Source organism: Orcinus orca, chromosome 18 (genome assembly GCF_937001465.1).
Source record: "Orcinus orca chromosome 18, mOrcOrc1.1, whole genome shotgun sequence".
NCBI lineage: Eukaryota > Metazoa > Chordata > Mammalia > Artiodactyla > Delphinidae > Orcinus > Orcinus orca.
Genome location: NC_064576.1, coordinates 14600390 through 14619427, shown reverse-complemented (window position 1 = coordinate 14619427; position 19038 = coordinate 14600390). Strand labels below are relative to the sequence as shown.

At 42.6% G+C, this 19038-nt stretch overlaps 1 protein-coding gene and 1 pseudogene across 3 annotated transcripts in view; one reads left to right on the top strand and one right to left on the bottom strand.

The window, feature by feature from the left end:
* ABCC4 (ATP binding cassette subfamily C member 4) overlaps positions 1-19038 on the bottom strand; it is a 214174-nt gene that overhangs the window by 137944 nt on the left and 57192 nt on the right. For all 3 annotated transcript variants that reach the window (XM_004273657.4, XM_049701021.1, XM_033435140.2), the window contains 2 exons: positions 1867-1956; positions 1166-1329 (listed from right to left, as the gene is read on the bottom strand). In XM_004273657.4, coding sequence (XP_004273705.2) covers positions 1166-1329; positions 1867-1956 — 254 coding nt within the window. The remainder of the gene's footprint in view (positions 1-1165; positions 1330-1866; positions 1957-19038) is intronic.
* On the top strand, positions 3706-4345 carry LOC105748171 (39S ribosomal protein L30, mitochondrial-like; annotated as a pseudogene).

Below are 19038 nucleotides of genomic sequence, written 5' to 3'. Positions count from 1 at the left end.
GTATCCGCTAATGAAGACCCAGAATTAATCAGATACAAACCATCTGCCCAAGGATGTCACGGTCAGGTAGGGGAGGCAGAAAGACACCCGACTCTAACAGGAAGACAGTGGCTGTGCTGTAATAAAATAGGAGTAAAGTGCTGGGGAGCAGAAAAGATGGGGCTGTTAATTCCACTGGGAAAGGAGAACAAGACAGCCTTCAGAGACCCGGTAGCATCGGAACAGGGCCTCAAAGGATAAGGAACATCTCTCCATAGCAAAAAGAGGAAACAAAATTCCAAGTAGAGAAAAAAAAAAATACCACACGAGGCTTCCCTGGTGGCGCAGTGGTTGGGAGTCCTCCTGCCGATGCAGGGGACGCGGGCTCGTGCCCCGGTCCGGGAAGATCCCACATGCTGCGGAGCGGCTGGGCCCGTGAGCCATGGCCACTGAGCCTGCGCGTCCGGAGCCTGTGCTCCGCAACGGCAGAGGCCACAACAGTGAGAGGCTCGCGTACCGCAAAAAAAAAAAAAAAAAACATGGAAAGGTACACACACACACACACACACACACACACATACGAACTCAATGAGCTTCCAACAGCACAACATCTCCATCACCTGACGACCTGCACAATGACCCACCTCCAACCCTCTGGGACCTGCTCCAAGTCTAACTAATCAGCGTGAGGCTCTTCCTCACCAGCCACTTTTCCATCACACAGGCTGCTAGGAATGCGGGGCTTTATAAAGACATACTTAAGATGGATCTTGCCCTCGGGCTTAATGGAAACATTGAATTAAAAACAAGATGCAAACATATACACACCTGAAAATGGCTCTAACAAACAAGCATAACAAAAATAGGTGCATATGGAATTGAGCCTGTAAGATCATTACTATTTAATAATGCTTAAATAACACTGTTCAACGTACATTCCGCTTAAGGACACTCTGCTTGTTCAGGTACGGTGCCGGGAGGAGCCAGCCAATGCTGTCACCTTTCCCGCTTCAGGATCAAACTTCAGCTTAAGGCTGGAGCATCTACTGGCTAAGCCTAAAGGGTCTACAACACATGCAAAGACCAAAGAAGGCATTTTTGTTTTGTTTTTGAACAAAAGCATCAAGCAGACGGTGGATGTTACCAGTTGCATATTAACACTTTTTTACACCAGTGTTTCTCTTACCGGAGTGATGAAAACAACTTCCCAATGCAGCTTTGCAAAGGCAGAAGAATAATTAGAACCGCCATCCCAGCAAGACATGATATTCCTATTTCCATCCAGAGCAGGATGGTCACTATGATAGCCTGCAGTGGCCCTGCCCACAGAAAGTGCAAGAATATCGTTACCTTAAAAGAAGAAAAACAAAGCCTTCTTAGGAATGTATAAAAACCAGACCAGTGAGGACACAATTTAGAAACAATCTTCTGTCAAAGAACAGACAGGAACCTAAACAGAAATGATCACAGTGGGTTTTAAACCTGCTAAAGCAGAAATCAAGTATCCACCCCAGGTGATGCTCAGGGACGTCCAGGGAGAAGAGGACCGGCAGTGCCAGGAAGAGTTCAGTTTTGTCCATCCCACAAATGAGCTCAGGGCTTCCTCACAGTCCGCCCCTGTCAAGCAGGGCCACTCCAGGAGCACCCTTAGAGACGCTAACCACGCTGGGCAAGAACACTGCTGCCTATTTATTATTAGAAAAATTAAATTCTCATCTAAAGGACAATACACATTGTTACATCTCATAGGCACACAGAAGAAATGAGAGTTGAATAAAGAGAACTCTTTGTCTTATGTCTTCAAAAGAATCCTGGCCACCTGGCATCCCCAAAAGCTAAACACAGTAAGGACAGGGAATGGAAAAGGATCCCCCAGGGGCAGCTTACCTGATCAAACCTGTTCACATCGTTGGACAGCAGGTTGACTATCTGGCCTGTGGTGGTCTTCCCCATGGCCAAGTTACTCAGGCAAAGTGCCTGAAACAAGAGAGGGTAACAGAGAATTGGATCCCTGCGGTGATACCAAGTCACTCTTAGAACACAACAAAACAGAGCACGTTTTCACGGGGTCTTGAGTGGTGTCAGGACGAGCAGCATGACCCCTGACAGCAGGGCTCTAGGAACCCATGTTTACCCTTTGACTCCTCAATGTGGCGACAGCCATGCCCACAAGGACAGTAAACAGAGGCCGACGCAAAATCTCCCACCTTTTTTTTTTTTTTTTGATGAACCTGGACATGCCCCAAAATATAAAGGGATGTAGGTTCATACTTAGAAGCCAACTAAAGGAATTTTAGGCCGTATCAGATGAAGGCAGGGAAGCTGCCTGCAATCAACAATTCATTTTGTGTGTGACGTCATTTCCACACTGTATTCTCAGTTTCCTCATTCTCTGAACGGAAATAACTCTTCGCGGTGCATAAGATCATAGGGTACGTAGGAGAGGTGAATGGCAGATTTGTTATCTACTACGTGGAGGAAACCAGGTGCTCCTGGTGATACATTTACTGATAGTCATGTCTTCTTGTCTTTGGAGATGGGACAAGATATATGCCAACACCTGTGATACAGGTGTGAACAGTAAATACGGTGGCACAGGGAACTGGTGAAGGTTTCTACCAAGTGACACTGTGGTGAGGGAGGAGCTAGGACGACGAAAAGGATAAAGTATATGGAGAGAAGGGAAGGGCACTGTGGGTGGGAGGAACCCATGCAGAGACTCCAGGGAGGGAAAATGCAAAATCTGGCTAGAAAGGTGGTCTGGGAAATAGCTAAGGACTTTGGAAGGCAACATGGAACGGTCAGTGTTTTTTCACATTAGAGAAACTCAGCTTTAGGAAAATTAACCTGAGGAAGTGACTGGCCAGGAGATTTTTGGAAGAAAGGAGAGTTAGGGGTCAATGAAACAGTCAAGAGGTAGCCAGACCGTGCAGTAGGGATGTGTGAGCGGCAGCAAAGGGCCACGGAAAACGCTCTGAAAGGTAAAAAACGCTTTGCAAATATGAGCGGCGGAGGGAGGGAGGGAGGGAGGGAGGGAGATGCCACTACAGGAAAGGAAGAAACCATACTGTGCCTTAACTTCTGAAAGCTCTCTTGAAAATAGGTTTAAAGCCTGTTTTACATACAAATACATGTTAATCCCTCATGAAGAAAATACTTATTTGAAGGAAGTAGCTAGTTTATCCCTAATTTGAACAACTAAAAGTAGGCAGAATGGTGTACCAAACTCTGAGTTTAAACTGATCATCAAAAAAAATCAAGACAACTGCACATAATTGGAATTGATGGACCAAAAGGCTGGTTCTGGAACAAAAGTTAACATGAATCAAATATAACACTGCAGCCAGGGACTTCCCTCGTGGCGCCGCAGTAAGGAATCCACCTGCCAGTGCAGGGGATGGGGGTTCAAGCCCTGGCCCGGAAAGATCCCACAGGCCGCGGAACAACTAAGCCAGTGCACCAGAACTACTGAGCCTACGCTCTAGAGCCCGCGAGCCACAACTACTGAGCCTGTGCACCACAACTACTGAAGTCCACGCACCTACAGCCTGAGATCCACAATAAGAGAAGCCACCACAATGAGAAGCCCGCGAACCGCAACAAAGAGTAGCCCCTGCCTGCCGCAACTAGAGAAAGCCTGCGCGCAGCAACGAAGACCCAACACAGCCAAAAATAAATTAATTGATTAATTAATTAATTTAAAAACAAAAAACAAGTCCTTTCTCTACTCTGGCTCCCCTGAGTGGGGAGCTTCAGGCTGAAAGACATTTAGGAACTGCTGTCCCTAAAGGAGAACAGTCACCACACTCATGGCAGGGATTTTGCGCTCAATAGTTCAGAGGCCCACAGGCAGACTACAAATGGTGACAAAAGGTGTGGAGCCCCTCGTTTGTACAGACTGGATTCGTCACAAATTTGCGAAGTCAAGAATTCCAGATAAAGTTTTCCAGCCTTCACCTGAAGATCGTGAAAAACATGGTGGGGATCCACAGCGACCTCATAAACTGCATATTGTTGCCAGAATATAAAGTACAAAGAGGCGTCCACGTTGGGAGAAAGATGTAATAAAGGTGCTTGGGTTACAAAAAGCACATACCCTTCAAGTTCACAAGAATGCCCCTTCGGTGAAAGCAAAACTGAAAGGGGTTAAACATCTGATAAGAATCAAGCCCCTGAGGCTGCCACAAGGTCTCCCAACAGAGGAGGACGTGTCCAGCGCGTGTCTCAGGAGCGCTGCAGAGCTGCTGGTGGGGCGGCTTCAGAACCCCACGGGCCAGGAAGTGAGTAAGTCCTGATGGCCTCGCAGCTCCAGAGTAAAAAGGGCAAGTCATTTCTATTTAAAGATGGTGAGAAAGTGTTCTCATTAAAATACGGTTTTTTTGTTTGTTTGTTTTGCGGTACGCGGGCCTCTCACTGTTGTGGTCTCTCCCGTTGCGGAGCACAGGCTCCGGACGCGCAGGCTCAGCAGCCATGGCTCACGGGCCCAGCCGCTCCGCGGCATGTGGGATCTTCCCGGACCGGGGCACGAACCCGTGTCCCCTGCATCGGCAGGCGGACTCTCAACCACTGCGCCACCAGGGAAGCCCTAAAATATGTTTTAAATTCTAAAAACAAACAAACGAACAAAACAAAAAAACAAAACACTGCAGCCAAAAGAGAAATCAAGGATCTGTCAAAAGAAAATCAGTCATATTCCACACAGGATAAAAAACAGAACATGAAGTGACAGTAATATTATTAATGAGAAGACACAGCTTACAAGCCAACTACCAGATTTCTGTTTCCAACCATGAAAGAATAATTGGTGCTGGACTCGCCCGCCACTGTAAAACTGCAAAGGTGGACAAAATATAGGAAGCAGCTGTTTTCAGGCACTGAATGACAAGCAGGGCTGAACTGTAAGCCTAGAGAAGAGAGCCTGGGACTACTGGCCTGCCTTTCTGCCTGGGGGTATCTTCTGCCCAAGCAGAACTAAAGTTTCACTGAACTGAAGAGGAAGAGATGACTGTTCTAAGTTGCAGAAATGGCTGGAATTTGGGAGGAAAAGCAGAGGGTAGACCCAGAATATCTTGTGGGGATTTACCAAAGGGACTTTGCCAGAACTTCACTGTCCATGAGCAGGGTCAGACTCCATGAAGCCTCTGTGAGGTCACGCCAATGCCAGGAGACTAGAGTTTCTGCCTACCTAGAAGAAGGAGTTCTTCTTAAGCGCCTCAGACATTCACTTAGCTGCCAGGAAGGCCATGCCTTACGCTGTAGAGCCATGCACTTGGACTAAGTTCAAAATGAAAATAATTGCCCCAGATAGACAGACAAGACAAACAGAAAGATAGAAAGAATGAATAAGCCAATCCTAACAAGACCAATCTACCAGGAATTCCCTATCAGAACAAATACCCTTTAATCCAGACTTCCTATATATAATGTAAACTTCATAACACCCAACATAATAAGACAATTATTAGACCTGCAAAGAAGCAAGAACATTTGACCCATAATCAAGAGGAAAAAAATACAAGCATTAGAAATAGACCCTGAGATGATCCAGATTTTGGAATTAGCAGACAAGAACTATTAAACAACTATTATAATTATGTTCAAGGAATTAAAGGAAAATATGGTTATAACAAGTGAATGGATAGGTAATTTTTTTTGTTTTTTTTTTTTGTTTTTGGCCTCGCCACACAGCTTGTGGGATCTTAGCTCCCCAACCAGGGATCAAACCCAGGCCCCCGGCAGTGGAAGCACAGAGTCTTAACCACTGGATAACCAGGGAATTCTCTGGATAGGTAATTTCAGAAGAGAGATGGACACTATCAAAAAGAAGTAAACAGAAATTCTAGAACTAAAAAGTACAATATGAAAAATTCACTAGATAACTTTAATATCGGATAATTTCCATTGCTCTGTGCCCAGATTCATTAAACCTTTCTTTAAGTTTACAACCTGAAGAACAAACAGAAAACAGAGAACGAGAGCAAGATTGATTGAAGAAAAGAAAGCCTAAGGGTTTAATGGGAGCATACAAGCAATGAAACACACATGTAATTGGAGTCCTGGGAGAAGATGACAAAATAGGGAAGAAAAAATATTTGAGGGAATAATGGTTGAAATTTTTCCAAGTTTGGTAGAAAATATTAATTTAGATACCTAAGAATCTTAGCAAACCCCAGAAAGGATCAAAACAAAGAGACCTATGCTTGGGCACATCACAGTCAAAATGCTGAAAACCAGAAAGTAACAGTCTTGAAAGCAGCCCACGAAAAACAACTGCATTACATACAGAAGAAAAATAATACAACTAATAGCTGACTTAACAAACTCAATTCTGTAACTATGTATGGTGATGGATGTTAACTAGGCTTACTGTGGTGATCGTTTCTATACACACACGCACATATACACATACATACTATACACTATATATATATATACACTCACACACAAAAATACTGAATCATTTTGCTGAATATCTGAAACTAATATGCTGTATATCGATTATACCTCAGTTTAAAAGGAGGAGGAGATAGTGGAACAAAATTTACAGAGTGCTGAAAGAAAAGAATAACTGTCAACCCCAAATTCTATAACCAACAAAAGTAAATATCCTTCAAATGATGAGGGTGAAATTGAGACATTTTCAGACAAAGTCTCAGAGACTTTCTCACCACCCAACCTGATCTTTAAGAAATTATAACGGATATTCTTCAAGCTAAAGGGAAATAGTACCAGATGGAAATTCAGTTGTAGAAAAATAGAGAAACCAAAATGACAAACAAAGATACAGGTAAATATAAGAGATTGTGTTATTCCTTTCCATTTCTTTGCGAAACAAACGGCTGCTTAAAAGCAAAATAATGGTAACACCGTACCATGTATGTAGATGTAAAATAGATAACAATAGTACAAGGGATAGGATGTTACTCCTATATGTTTCTTACATTTTATGTAAAGTAATCCAATACTAACATGCAAAAAAAGACTGTAATAACAAGATGCCTATTTTAATCACTAAAGCAAGATTAAAAATACGAGATACTGCTAAAAAGCCAACAAAGGAATCAAAATGGAATACTAAAAAATATCTGATCGACTGAAATAAGTCAGGAATGGAGCCCTGCCACCCAAAAAAAAGGAAGATGAAACAAATAGAAAATAAACAGTAAGTAAAAGGCTTAAGTCCCATCACATCAATATTTACACTAAAAGCAAACATACTAACACTCCAGTTAAAAGCCAGGGACTGCCACACTCACAATAGATTAATAAAAGAAAGATCCAGCTTGTTGTATATGTGAGATACACTTTTTAAAGTAAAAGGATGGAAAAAGATGTGGCATGCAAACAGTAGGCGCAAGAAATCATGTGAGGTTATATTATTATCAAAATTGATTTTTGAGTCAAGGAATTAAACTACCAGAGATTAAGAAGGACATTTCATAATGATAGGATAGTCAATTCACCACTCCTAAATGTGTATGGATCTAATTACCGAGCTGCAACGTATATGAGACAGCAACAGAACTATGGAGAAAAATCAGAAAACCCCACAATCATAGCAGGAGTTTTTAACATCCTTCTTCTCAGTCAATGTAACAAGTAGACACCATCCCCCCCAAAAAATCAGTAACAATACAGAAGATTTGAATAACAAGTAACCAACTTAATCTAACTGACATTTATGGAACACCACACCCAACAATTATAGGACAGGTTTTTTTCAACTACACATTGTAAATTCACCAAGACCATATGCTGGGGCCATAAAATAAATCTCAATAAATTTCTAAATATAAAAATGGTACTCAGAATGTTCTCTGATGACAAGAATTAAGTTAGAAATCAATAATTTATACCTTATCTAAAAAGCCCAACTATTTGGAAATTAACATATTTCCAATGTTAATATTGGAAACAAATAAAATATCACAAGGGAAATAATATGGGTAATCAATTACATGTCTATTGCCCTCAAGAGCTATCAGCTAGTTGAGTGCACAGACATCATAGTCATTTATGTCATCATGATCATAAAAACAGCTACCATTTATTCAGCACATACTACAAGCCAGACACTGAATAGAAAACAACCTTATTTGTAAGAATTTTTTCCTATTTTGCACATAAGAAAATAAACTGAAAGTATTCATACCTGACAAAGAATGGGCACTCAGTTACTTGGTTTTGGCTTTTGTTTTGAATGAAGCAAAGTTACAACTTTTGAAGGAGAGAAATGTTACCTGCCAAGTCATTAAACAAAGGATGTTGCAGCCACCAAGCTGCCACATTACTGCCGGTCCCCTGAGGGAACTCGGGATGGAAACAGAATGCTGGTTGGTCATGAGGCAGTCAACTGCTGCAGCCACCCCTGTCGTGCACCCTGAGGAGACTAAGGATGAGAAAGCACAGGATATTGGCCCCAGATAGCTGGGGTGCACATCAAAGGAACGATTTCAATGAGCCCAGACTTGTATCTTGCTATACACAGAAAAAAGCTAATTTCATTACCTTGAGATGTCTGGTTTTCTTTAATGAACAGTAGTCTTTTGATGTTCTGGCTACCCAGTCCTTGTTGCAAAAACCCCTTTGTATCCTGCCTCGCCCCCTGCACCCCCTTGCTCTTCAGAGTAGTCCCTCAGAGAGATGCGAGCATCCTGTCTCCAGGGCTTGAGGTCCTGACAGAGTCCGCTAAATAAAATATAACTCTCAACTGCTAGGTTGTGCTTTTTTTTTTTCAGTCCACACACTGCTCCTCATTAATGTATAAAATTAAAGTTCAGTTCTAATAAAATGTATATGTTATAGTTAAAAACACGTCACATCCAGTGTAGAGAAAAACATACAAATGAATGCTAATGTTTTGGTTCTATTTTCCTTTAAGTTGACATTTTACAAGGGGATACTTTTTGGTTAAATCTGTTTTCCTTGTGAAAGAAAATAGTTCCACCATGAGAATAAAAGGCAAAAAACTGGAATCAAATTTGCACCATGTATGTCAGACATAAATTAGTTAGTAAGCTGTTAATCTTTAATAAATCAAGAACACTAAATATAGGTAAGAATTATATTATAAAAGCCTACCAATTTATTTAAAGGGCAAAGAACATGTACAGGAAATTCACTACAAAACACACAAAAGGCTAATGAAAATTCGCAAATACTCAAATTCAAAGAAACTCAAAATGTGACATCCACGTTTGGCAAGGGTGTAGGGCCATCTCGTTTCACTAAAGAGAACGTACAGTTAACTCTAGAAGGAAATCTGGCATATCAAAAGGCTTAAAATGTATACACCCTGAGAAATTAAGGATGTCTCCAAAGGTTTAGCTTTAATCAGGTCCATTGCACTGCTGTTTGTTAATACATAAAAACTAGAAAACAATCTGAATATCTAATTACCGATTATACTAGAATCCGCATGGCCTTTAAGAACAATGTTATGAATTGTGAAGTGTGAATTCCACCCAAGCAAGGATCCATTTATGGTGGGTTCCTATGGCATGGGAGGTGGGGGGTGCTAAATTACATATGGGGTCATAGGAGAACTCTATAATCTAGGCCAAAACATCGATTTTGTTCAACTTTTTAAAAAAGAAATGCAAGAAATATTAGTCATTCATTTGAAAAATAAACAGTGTGTCTTTCCTCAATTATTTTAAATCAGCAGACTTCGTGAAACACAAAACCCAAGTGTGGGCAGATAAATATAACCATCAAAGGAGCAGAGGAGAAAAGTATGTTCTTTCCACAGAACTGAGTTTTCCAGACTGGTGAAAAGTATTATCCCTTTAAGAATCCAATCTTCATTTTAGTAGAAACGCTCCCCAAACCGTTCTCCAATAGTCCTTTAAAACAGAAGATGGGAGCTGTACTTCTTCATCCTCATGATGAAGATTCCTCATCACTAACATGACTCTTTTCCGAGGCTGATGATCCTCAGTGTGTAGACGCTCCTCCCTCCTGCGAAGTGCCCCAAATGGCCATGCTTTTTGGGGTTTTCATACATTGTCATTCTATCCTGTCCCTTTGCCATCAGGCTATCCCTTCAACAGACTATCTCACCATTAACTACTGCTGTTTCTCAACTAGGATATGGCTTCGTAATACTGTAAGTGAGTCAGAGTAAACAGGCTCTGAGTAAGAACCTAAAGGACTTTCAGAACAGAAAACAGGCACTGTGTCACTTATTCTGCACTTCTGGCTTACTTCCTGGTTCACGGCCCTACCCCCCAGAGTTGAGCTTGTCAGACAATGCAGTTTCTAGGTACACTGGGTATTACTCCAACAGGCAACTAGGGTGAGAATATGTTTAGCTCACCTAAAGCAGAACATTGCTGTATTTTTCCCATATTGTTGCCCAGAGGTGCTTAGTAATGCTGTCACACCTACTTTCATGATTGCATAATCTAAAGCCATTAATCTCCGCTTTGAGGGGAGAAGCCAAAATCTGCCTAATATCTTCCACCCACCCCCATGAACACGACTGACCTCTATAAAACTAAACACATTCCCTCTGTGGTTCTGTAGGAAAAAAACCTACTGAAGGAAATGAAAAAAAAGTCAATGCGAGATCAACCACATGCTGCTCTCTCACCTGACAACTCCACTGCCTTTTTCTGTTGTTGGCCTGATGTTCCACGGCTGGCACGCGAGCCAACACAATTACTCAGAAGCTCTCTGCAGGCTCTGAAGGATGTGGCATTCACCTCCTGTCCTGGAAGAACTGTTAGCTGTCGTTTAAATTCTGCTGGCCACCTTTTCCCATTATACCACAAAACCTACTGGATTCGCCAGAATGCCACGTACACAGAGCTGACAAGTGAGCCTCTGAACGAGACAGTCACAACGCGGACCGCGAGAACCACTGGGGGATGGGAGCCTGTGATATCTACCCCAAGGTCAGGCTAAGGACGTGAACTCCTCAGGAGTTTCTTCACATTCTCTGACCTCATCCCCTCTGGGGGATGAGTCCCTGAGGCAGCACCCTGGGAATCCCCCTAAGCCCTAGAGCTCCAGCAGGGTGAAGACAAGCAGAATATGGCCAGGCCCCCATTATGACAAGTCTTGCCACCAAGACTGCCAGACCCTTTGCTGGTGACCACACAGCATGCTAAATACTACTCCCCACTGTGGGGGGGCCAGAAGTGCCTGAGGTCCTTGAGAACATCCCAGAAAATCTGAAACAATGAACTAAAAAATAGGCGTTTACACGAGTGAGATGGTGGTCAATATATACTGTTTTAGGAAAATGACTACAGTTTAATTAATAAAGTCTATGATATCAACGCAAGGAATAGATAAGGCAAATTCATAGACGTATGTTCAGAGTGAGGTCACATTCCAAGATACTGGCTGAAAGACCCTTTACCCTTAGACCCTTCCACCACCAACTGCTCCGTTTGAAAGAGAAGCCCCGATGACTGGTTTACCAAGCAAGAGAAGTGAACAGAAAGATGAACCACACAGCTGTGGCAAAGGTGAGCTAGTAGGGCAACAGGAAGAAGGAAAACCATGGAGAGTGCTGGAAACGCCATGACAGGGAGAGAAAGGAGATCCAAGAACATGCATAAATATACATTTTAGGGTTCGGCAAGAGAAGATAATCTTAGTGACAATACAAATCAACTGGCCCCCCAAAAGGGTGGAGGAAAAAAGACTTCTATCAACATTTTAAAAAAATGTATCGTGTTTCCGTACTTCTAAAAAATAAAAAAAATAAAGAAAAAGTATTTATAATCCATCTTCTCAAAACTGGCATGCTCAGGGCTTCCCTGGTGGCACAGTGGTTGAGAGTCCGCCTGCCGATGCAGGGGACACGGGTTCGTGGCCCGGTCCGGGAAGATCCCACATGCTGTGGAGCAGCTGGCCCCGAGAGCCATGGCCGCTGAGCCTACGCGTCCGGAGCCTGTGCTCCACAACGGGAGAGGGCACAACGGTGAGAGGCCCGCGTACTGCAAAGCAAAAAAAAACAAAAAAATGCAGTGGAGAGACTGCTGCTCTGATGAATGGCTGAGTAGCTGATAGTGGAATAGCCCCACTTCACTGCAACCATGTTGGTAGGCACTGGATAACTGGCAGTACAAGACTGATCTTTGAGAAAAGGGACACCCATGGGTACTGTTTCAAACGAGGAAATTAAGGCTTAGAGCAGTTTGCCTAAGGCAAACATCTACAAAGAGGAAAGCTGGGCTTCATACAAAAGCAGTCAAACTACAGAGTCTTGTTATGCGTATGACGCCCACCCTCCTAAATCTAATAAATGACTTCTGTAAAAAGTGCTTTGCAGGAGTTATTTTATCCAATGCTCAAAAAACTCCATGAAGCAGATATTCTCTACTCCAACGTTTCAACTCAGGAAACTGAGGCCCTGAGAAGTGAGTTCACTCACAGTTTAGCAAACAGCCAAGTCAGGATTGGATCTCAGGTCTGGCTGTTCTCAGAGTCCACACTCACAGTCTTCTACCCTATCCGACCTGCCACAATGTCTTCTACAAAGTACCTGTGCACCGGGCTCAACACCTGATCGCTCGGTGCACACGAGATTCCCAGCGCGGAATCTGAAACACAGGAGGCCTACAGAACAGCCACCACCCTTCAGGTCTACAGCTGCAATTATGAAGGAGTATCTCCACTGAGAAAGGTTAAACTTGCAGCCCACATGATAACCCTATGTACTGGAAGGTCTTGGTTATTAGACATGAGAAAAAAAATTCAGCTGAACATGCATTTGAGGCCTATGGCTATTACCTGGCATCTTTTTAAATTCCCCCCATACAAAAAAAAAAGAGAGAAAAAAAAAAAAGGACTTCCCTGGCAGTCCAGTGGTTAATACTCGGCGCTTCCACTGAGGGGGCACGGGTTCAATCCCTGGTCAGGGAACTAAGATCCCACATGCTGCGTGTGAAAAATAAAATAAAATAAAATTCCCCCCCATACCAATTAAAATGGAATGCCTGCGGAGAGGGCCTGGGTATCAGTGTTGTTTTTAAATTTTCATGAATCCATCGTGCAGCAGTTTGGGAATCACTGAGCTAAGCATTCCCTTCTAGCCTGCACTGCACCCCACACAGCAGACAGTTAAGGTGGTAGAATACAGCTGACACCCGTTACTCTCCAGCAGCAGAAACATCCCCTTTGAACAAAGCTAAACCAAACAGCGTCTCCTCTCCTTCCTTAAGCTGCTTTGTTAGGAGCACCCACAGAAAATTAAACCTTCACCCAACGGCTCCTCTTAGCTCTCCCCTAGCAAATTAGAACAACTGCCATTGCCCCCTGATGAGATTAACTCTTCACAAAATGCACAGATCCAATTCAAGTTTATATCAGAAATAAAAGAGAAAGAAGGAAAAAAGTGTGTTTAAAATATTGTAAAAGTGTGGAACAGTGTAAGAAGCATTACTAGTTCATTCTAATTTTGTCAGAAAGTTAGAAAATACCATTAGAAGAGAAAGTCCAAACAAAGTGTCACGTGCTTCAAGGGAGTCCCTCTATTTCCATAAATACCACACTGTTTCACTTTAACAATACTCGAGATGCTGGTCCCTCAATATTTTCAGAAAGAAAATACAATACAACCACAGACTAGTAAGCAAGATATCAGATTGAACCCTACGAAACTGCTGCTTTATAAGCCCAAATCAGTTGAACATCTGTCATTTCATATTGTCCAGTCTAAATTTAAAGCAATATACTGTCTGTACCGAAACAGAATTAGCTTTAAATAAAAACAAAAGTTCTGAGAGCTATGAACACAACATCACATGGCTGAGGCAGTGACAAAGCTTTCTACTCTCGGCTTTCCACACTCCAAGGAGCAAATTCAGAGGGAGATGAAACTGGAAGGGTGGGATGAAGAGGGAGGTGCTGCAGGAGGTGAACCTTTCCTTCCCGCCTCACACTTAGCACACTCAGTGCACAGATTTTTTTAAAGTCAGGCTCCATTTACGCACAGGACAGCAGACATCGCTCGGAGGAGTCTGCAAACTTGGTCACTCCCTGCACCCTGGAAGGCCTCCTTCTACTTCCTGCTTAGGCTCTGTGAGAAAGGATGCCTGCTGTCCTGACCACTGATCTTAAAATGTAACTGAGCTGGGACTTCCCTGGTGGCGCAGTGGTTAAGAATCCACCTGCCACTGCAGGGAACATGGGTTCAAGCCCTGGTCCGGGAAGATCCCACATGCCACGGAGCAACTAAGCCCATGTGCCACAACTGCTGAGCCTGTGCTCTAGAGCCCGCGAGCCACAACTACTGAGCCCGCAGGCCGCAACTACTGAAGTCCCCGCGCCTAGGGCCCGTGCTCCGCAACAAGAGAAGCCACCGCAGTGAGAAACCCCCTCACCGCAAGTAGAGAAAGCCCGCGCTCAGCAACGAAGCCCCAACACAGCCAAAAATAAAAATAAATCAATAAATTTATATATATATATATATATATGACTGAGCTGAAGTGTCTGAAAAAGAAATAAAATGGTTGAGAGGAGGAGGGAGTCTTAAGAGACAGGATTAAAGGAAAGAGAAAGGGTCCTTCACTCAGAAAGATGATGGTTACCTGAAACCATGAAATAGAAAGTGTGGATACAGCAAGCATGTATGTCCCCCAAAACTGAAAATAGAACTACATCACTTAGATGACTGAAAATAGATCTAAGGTAAGTAAGAATATTTCTCTAGGCAGGATGTTGATCTACAGAAACAACCTCCTCGAGTCAGTAGTCGATTCTCATTACTGACAATGTTCATGTTCTACAGTCACTATGAATGTCAACTAGTGAATATTCACTGCTCCTGAGGGAAGTACAGGGCTAGGGTTCTGGCAGGCTTTGGTCACCATCTCAATACTTACATAACCTTGTTTTACGTATGTTTCTACTTAACCTTATTTAATCGCTGTTGTAAATTCATTAACATTGGCCTCACAGCCAGCAGCACTGTAACACATATCTGAACCAAGCTTACTCACCTACACACATATTTTCTCCATAAGACACATGACAGTCTTCCTCAGCTAAGGAACAGACAGCACTTCAGCCCTCTTTAGGGGCCATTTTAAACTACAAAATCACCCCCCAAAAAATACAAAAATGTGGAAAGCAAGGCACTAAGTTGACCACAAAGAGGGCATCTGTTCCATAGTATGAGAACAGGCACATACTGTTTTCACCCCAGCTGGGAATATGCATGTCAGATGACAAAAAACTTTAAGAGACCATGTGCACACCCGCAGAAGACCATGAAAGAGCCCCAAGTATTGATTTTTAGAATTACAAATAAATTTTAGCAAGTAGGCAAATTCGCAAACACAAAATCTACAAATATCCAGGATTAACTGTACATAAATTCTTGTAAGACAGATCTACAATAAAGGATAAAGGGAAACTAGGGTGTTTGCAGGGAGTCAACTCATCTTAGAAGCTGAAACAAAGAATGACAAATCTCTCCTGCAAACTATCCTTTGGGTAACAGTAACAGTAACAGTAAAGAGTAAAGAGAGTGTAACAGTAACAGTAACAGTAAAGAGAGTGATGATTTCAGCCACAATAAGAAATCTGCTTGAACTAATTAGATTCTGCAAGAAAGTCTGCACTGGGTAAACAAGCAGCAGAGAACACTCAGTGAGCTCAATGACTATCTGCTCTGGCTTTACCTGGCGTTCAGAGCAAACCATCCATCGCCAGGACCCACCATGGGGAACGGCCGCAGCTCTACAAACTGCACACAAAGTCAGGAAACCTACAGTCCACTAGGCTATTACAGAGCCTCTTAAGGAAAACTATCTGTGCCCTATGCATTTTATAATACGTAAAATCTCTGTGCCATGTGACAAGATCAACCTGCTTAGAGAGATTAGCATGCTGTCTGCCCCAGGTCAGAACACCTGTAACATGCAGGCACAAAGACAAGGGCAGGACTGGAAACTGGGAGATACATTCTCACTACTGACTGGGGTTGGAGATCAACAGCTGTCTTCAATCCAGGCTCAGCTGGCTTGAAGTTACCACCTTCCCCCAGCCCGGGCCCACCTCCCATGCTCTGAGCTGGGGAAGTTACCCTTTGAGATCTGAAGCCGGATGAGTTCTCCTTCTTCTCTGTCCCAACCAAGAACAAAGAAAGACAGGAATTAAGACACTGGTCTTACTGTAAAGGTGATAGCAACTCACGCTGGGAATATCACCAGGGACTGGGGGCGATTTCCCAAAATGAGTGAATATAATGTTTAAAACACTATTGCTTTGAGGAACCTGTGTTTGTAATGCCAGTCTGCTGACTTTACACAAAACAGAGCCCGTGTTCCACAATCCCTTTATTTGGTAAGAAGTTCGAAAAAATGCTCTAGAGATTTGAGGAACCTGAAGAGACCATCATGAGCTGTTTCTACAAACCAACAACTGGAGCCACTGATCCAAACAAAGCGTCACAGTTCATAGAAACTTCTCATTTAGTCCTCAAGTTAGACAGAAAAATCAGTGATCAAGTGTGAATGTAAAATGATGCAGCCACAGCGGAAGAGTAGGACGTTCCTCCGAATGCTAAACATAAAATCAGCATATAATACAGCAAGTCAACTTCCTGGGGATGTACTCAAAAGAACTGAAAGCACAGACGTGAACACCCATGCTCACAGCAGCATTATTCAGCCAAAAGGTAGAAACAACGCAAATGTCCACTGACAGATGAATGGATACACAACACCTATAATGGAGCATTACTCAGCCTTGAAAAGGAAGGAAATGCTGGCACCTGCGACAACATGGATGAACCTTGAAGACACTGTGCTACATGACGTAAGCCAGACACAAAGTGACAAACATTTATGATTCCACTTCTGTGAGGCACCTAGCGCAGTCAAATTCATAGAGAGAAGTAGAACGGTGACGGCTGAGGGGAGAGGGGGTGGGGAGTTAGTGTTTAAAGGGTGCAGAGGTTCAGTTTGGGAAGATGAAAAAGTTCTGGAGACGAATAGCGATGATGGCTGCACAACAATGTGAACGTGCCTAATGTCACTAAACAGTGCACTTAAAAAGAGTTAACATGGACAATTTGATGTTGTGTATATTTTACTACAATTTTTTTAAAAAGCAGTGATCAAAAGTAATTTTACCAAAGCAGTTGAAAGGTAGATAAACGACAAGTCATTCTTACATATGATACATCCCACAAGATCATTCAAAGTTACAACTGTGACTTAGCAGCCATTCCATTTCTAACACCCAACCTGATTTCTCCCCAGGACCAGGGATTAGCGGGGGGGGCACAAACCCCAAAGATCAGAGGGGCTTTTCAGAGCTGCTGTGCAGTACCAGCTTTTCCCCTAAGGAACTAGCCCACCTGCAACCTGCTAAGAAGTGTCACATTTCTGCTCCTAAAAAGGATCCTCGATGTAAGGCTGTGCCTGAGGAGACTGGTCTTTCCCACGTTTCTGGAATTTCAGGTCACGTCTATGGTATAATCCCAACAATAGCTGACTTCCTAAAGAACAATTCTCTTACCCTAATCAAGCCAACAAATTAATGGCTTTGGGACATGTTTACATTCATCGAAGCAAATGTGCCAGATTATATCAGATTTCCCAACGGCAACGCCAAGTGTTAGTGGGAAGAGGAAGAAAAACTGGTAGACAATGGCTCACCTGTGCAGCAAAGAGCGATCTGTTTGACTGAACCATGAGACCTAATGAAAGGTTTTCACAGTGCACTTCTGGTGAAATTTCCTATTTATTTATGGGAGCTAAGCATGATCTGGAGAGACAAGCATCTAGCTAATCTGTGGGAACCTGAGTACCCATCTCCTAAATAGTAGAAGGTGCAACAGAATAACAAAGATGATGATGAACGACAAGGAAGACCCCTGACTAGAGTGTACGGGCACCACTGCCATTTCCACGTCACCCAGGAGGAAACCGGCTCAGATGCTGTAGCCAAACACAGACAGTGAGATGCCAGGTCCCTGGGTTCACAGGCCCCCGAGATTCACAAGACTCTGCTCAAGAAAAGATGATGAGGGCTTTCCTGGTGGCGCTGTGGTTGAGAGTCTGCCTGCCGATGCAGGGCACACAGGTTCGTGCCCCGGTCTGGGAAGATCCCACATGCCACAGAGCGGCTGGGTCCGTGAGCCGTGGCCGCTGAGCCTGCGCTCCACAACGGGAGAGGCCATAACAGTGAGAGGCCCGCGTACCGCAAAAAAAAAAAAAAAAAGAAAAGAAAAAGAAAAGAAAAGATGATGACACATCTTCCATTTTGCCAAGAAAAGTACTGCCAAGAAACAGAAGGTCTAAATAAGTAGCAACTAGGTAAAAGAAGTGAAAATTTTCAATTTAAATTGTTTGGTTTTGGCTTTCAAGGATGATTTTAATTGTTTTTTAATAAAAAGTGTATACATTTAAGGTGTATAACATGTTGCTTTGATATAAATATACAGTGGGAAATAATTACTGTAGGAAAACCACTTAACATGTCCATTATGTAGTTGTCCTTTGTGTGTGTATCTGCTGTCTCAGTAAATTTCAAGTATACAATACAGTCAAATGAAAATTCTTTAAAAAGTAAATAGGTAAAAGAGATATCCAGGATCAAGTTTATAAAGAGCCCTTCAGCTCTTGACACTGGTGTATCTGTGGCAATTCCTTCGTAAAGACACCTGAAATCCTTACTCCTTTTATACTAGTTAAGACCAGGGTAATCTATGGAATAATTCTATGGGCATTTCTCAATACAAAAGCACTGAAAATATCAAACCAGGTCTTATTAAAACTGCTATAATACATACTAAAGAAAAAAGGGAAATGTATTACGAAAAAGACTTTGAATGAACGGTAACAAATTCTCCCCAAAATTACTAAAAACAATGAAAAATTTCAAGTTTTATCCCAAACATCTATTTTCTTTAATACTGTTATGAACAATCACAACTCTACAACACAATGAGTGAGTCTGTATGTAGCATGGACTCCATTTACATTTTTCTTTAGTTAACATAATTATAATGAATATGATTAGATGGGTCACTTAAAAATATAAACATTCTCTTTCTCAAATACATTCTTTTCTCCTAGATTTAACTTTATA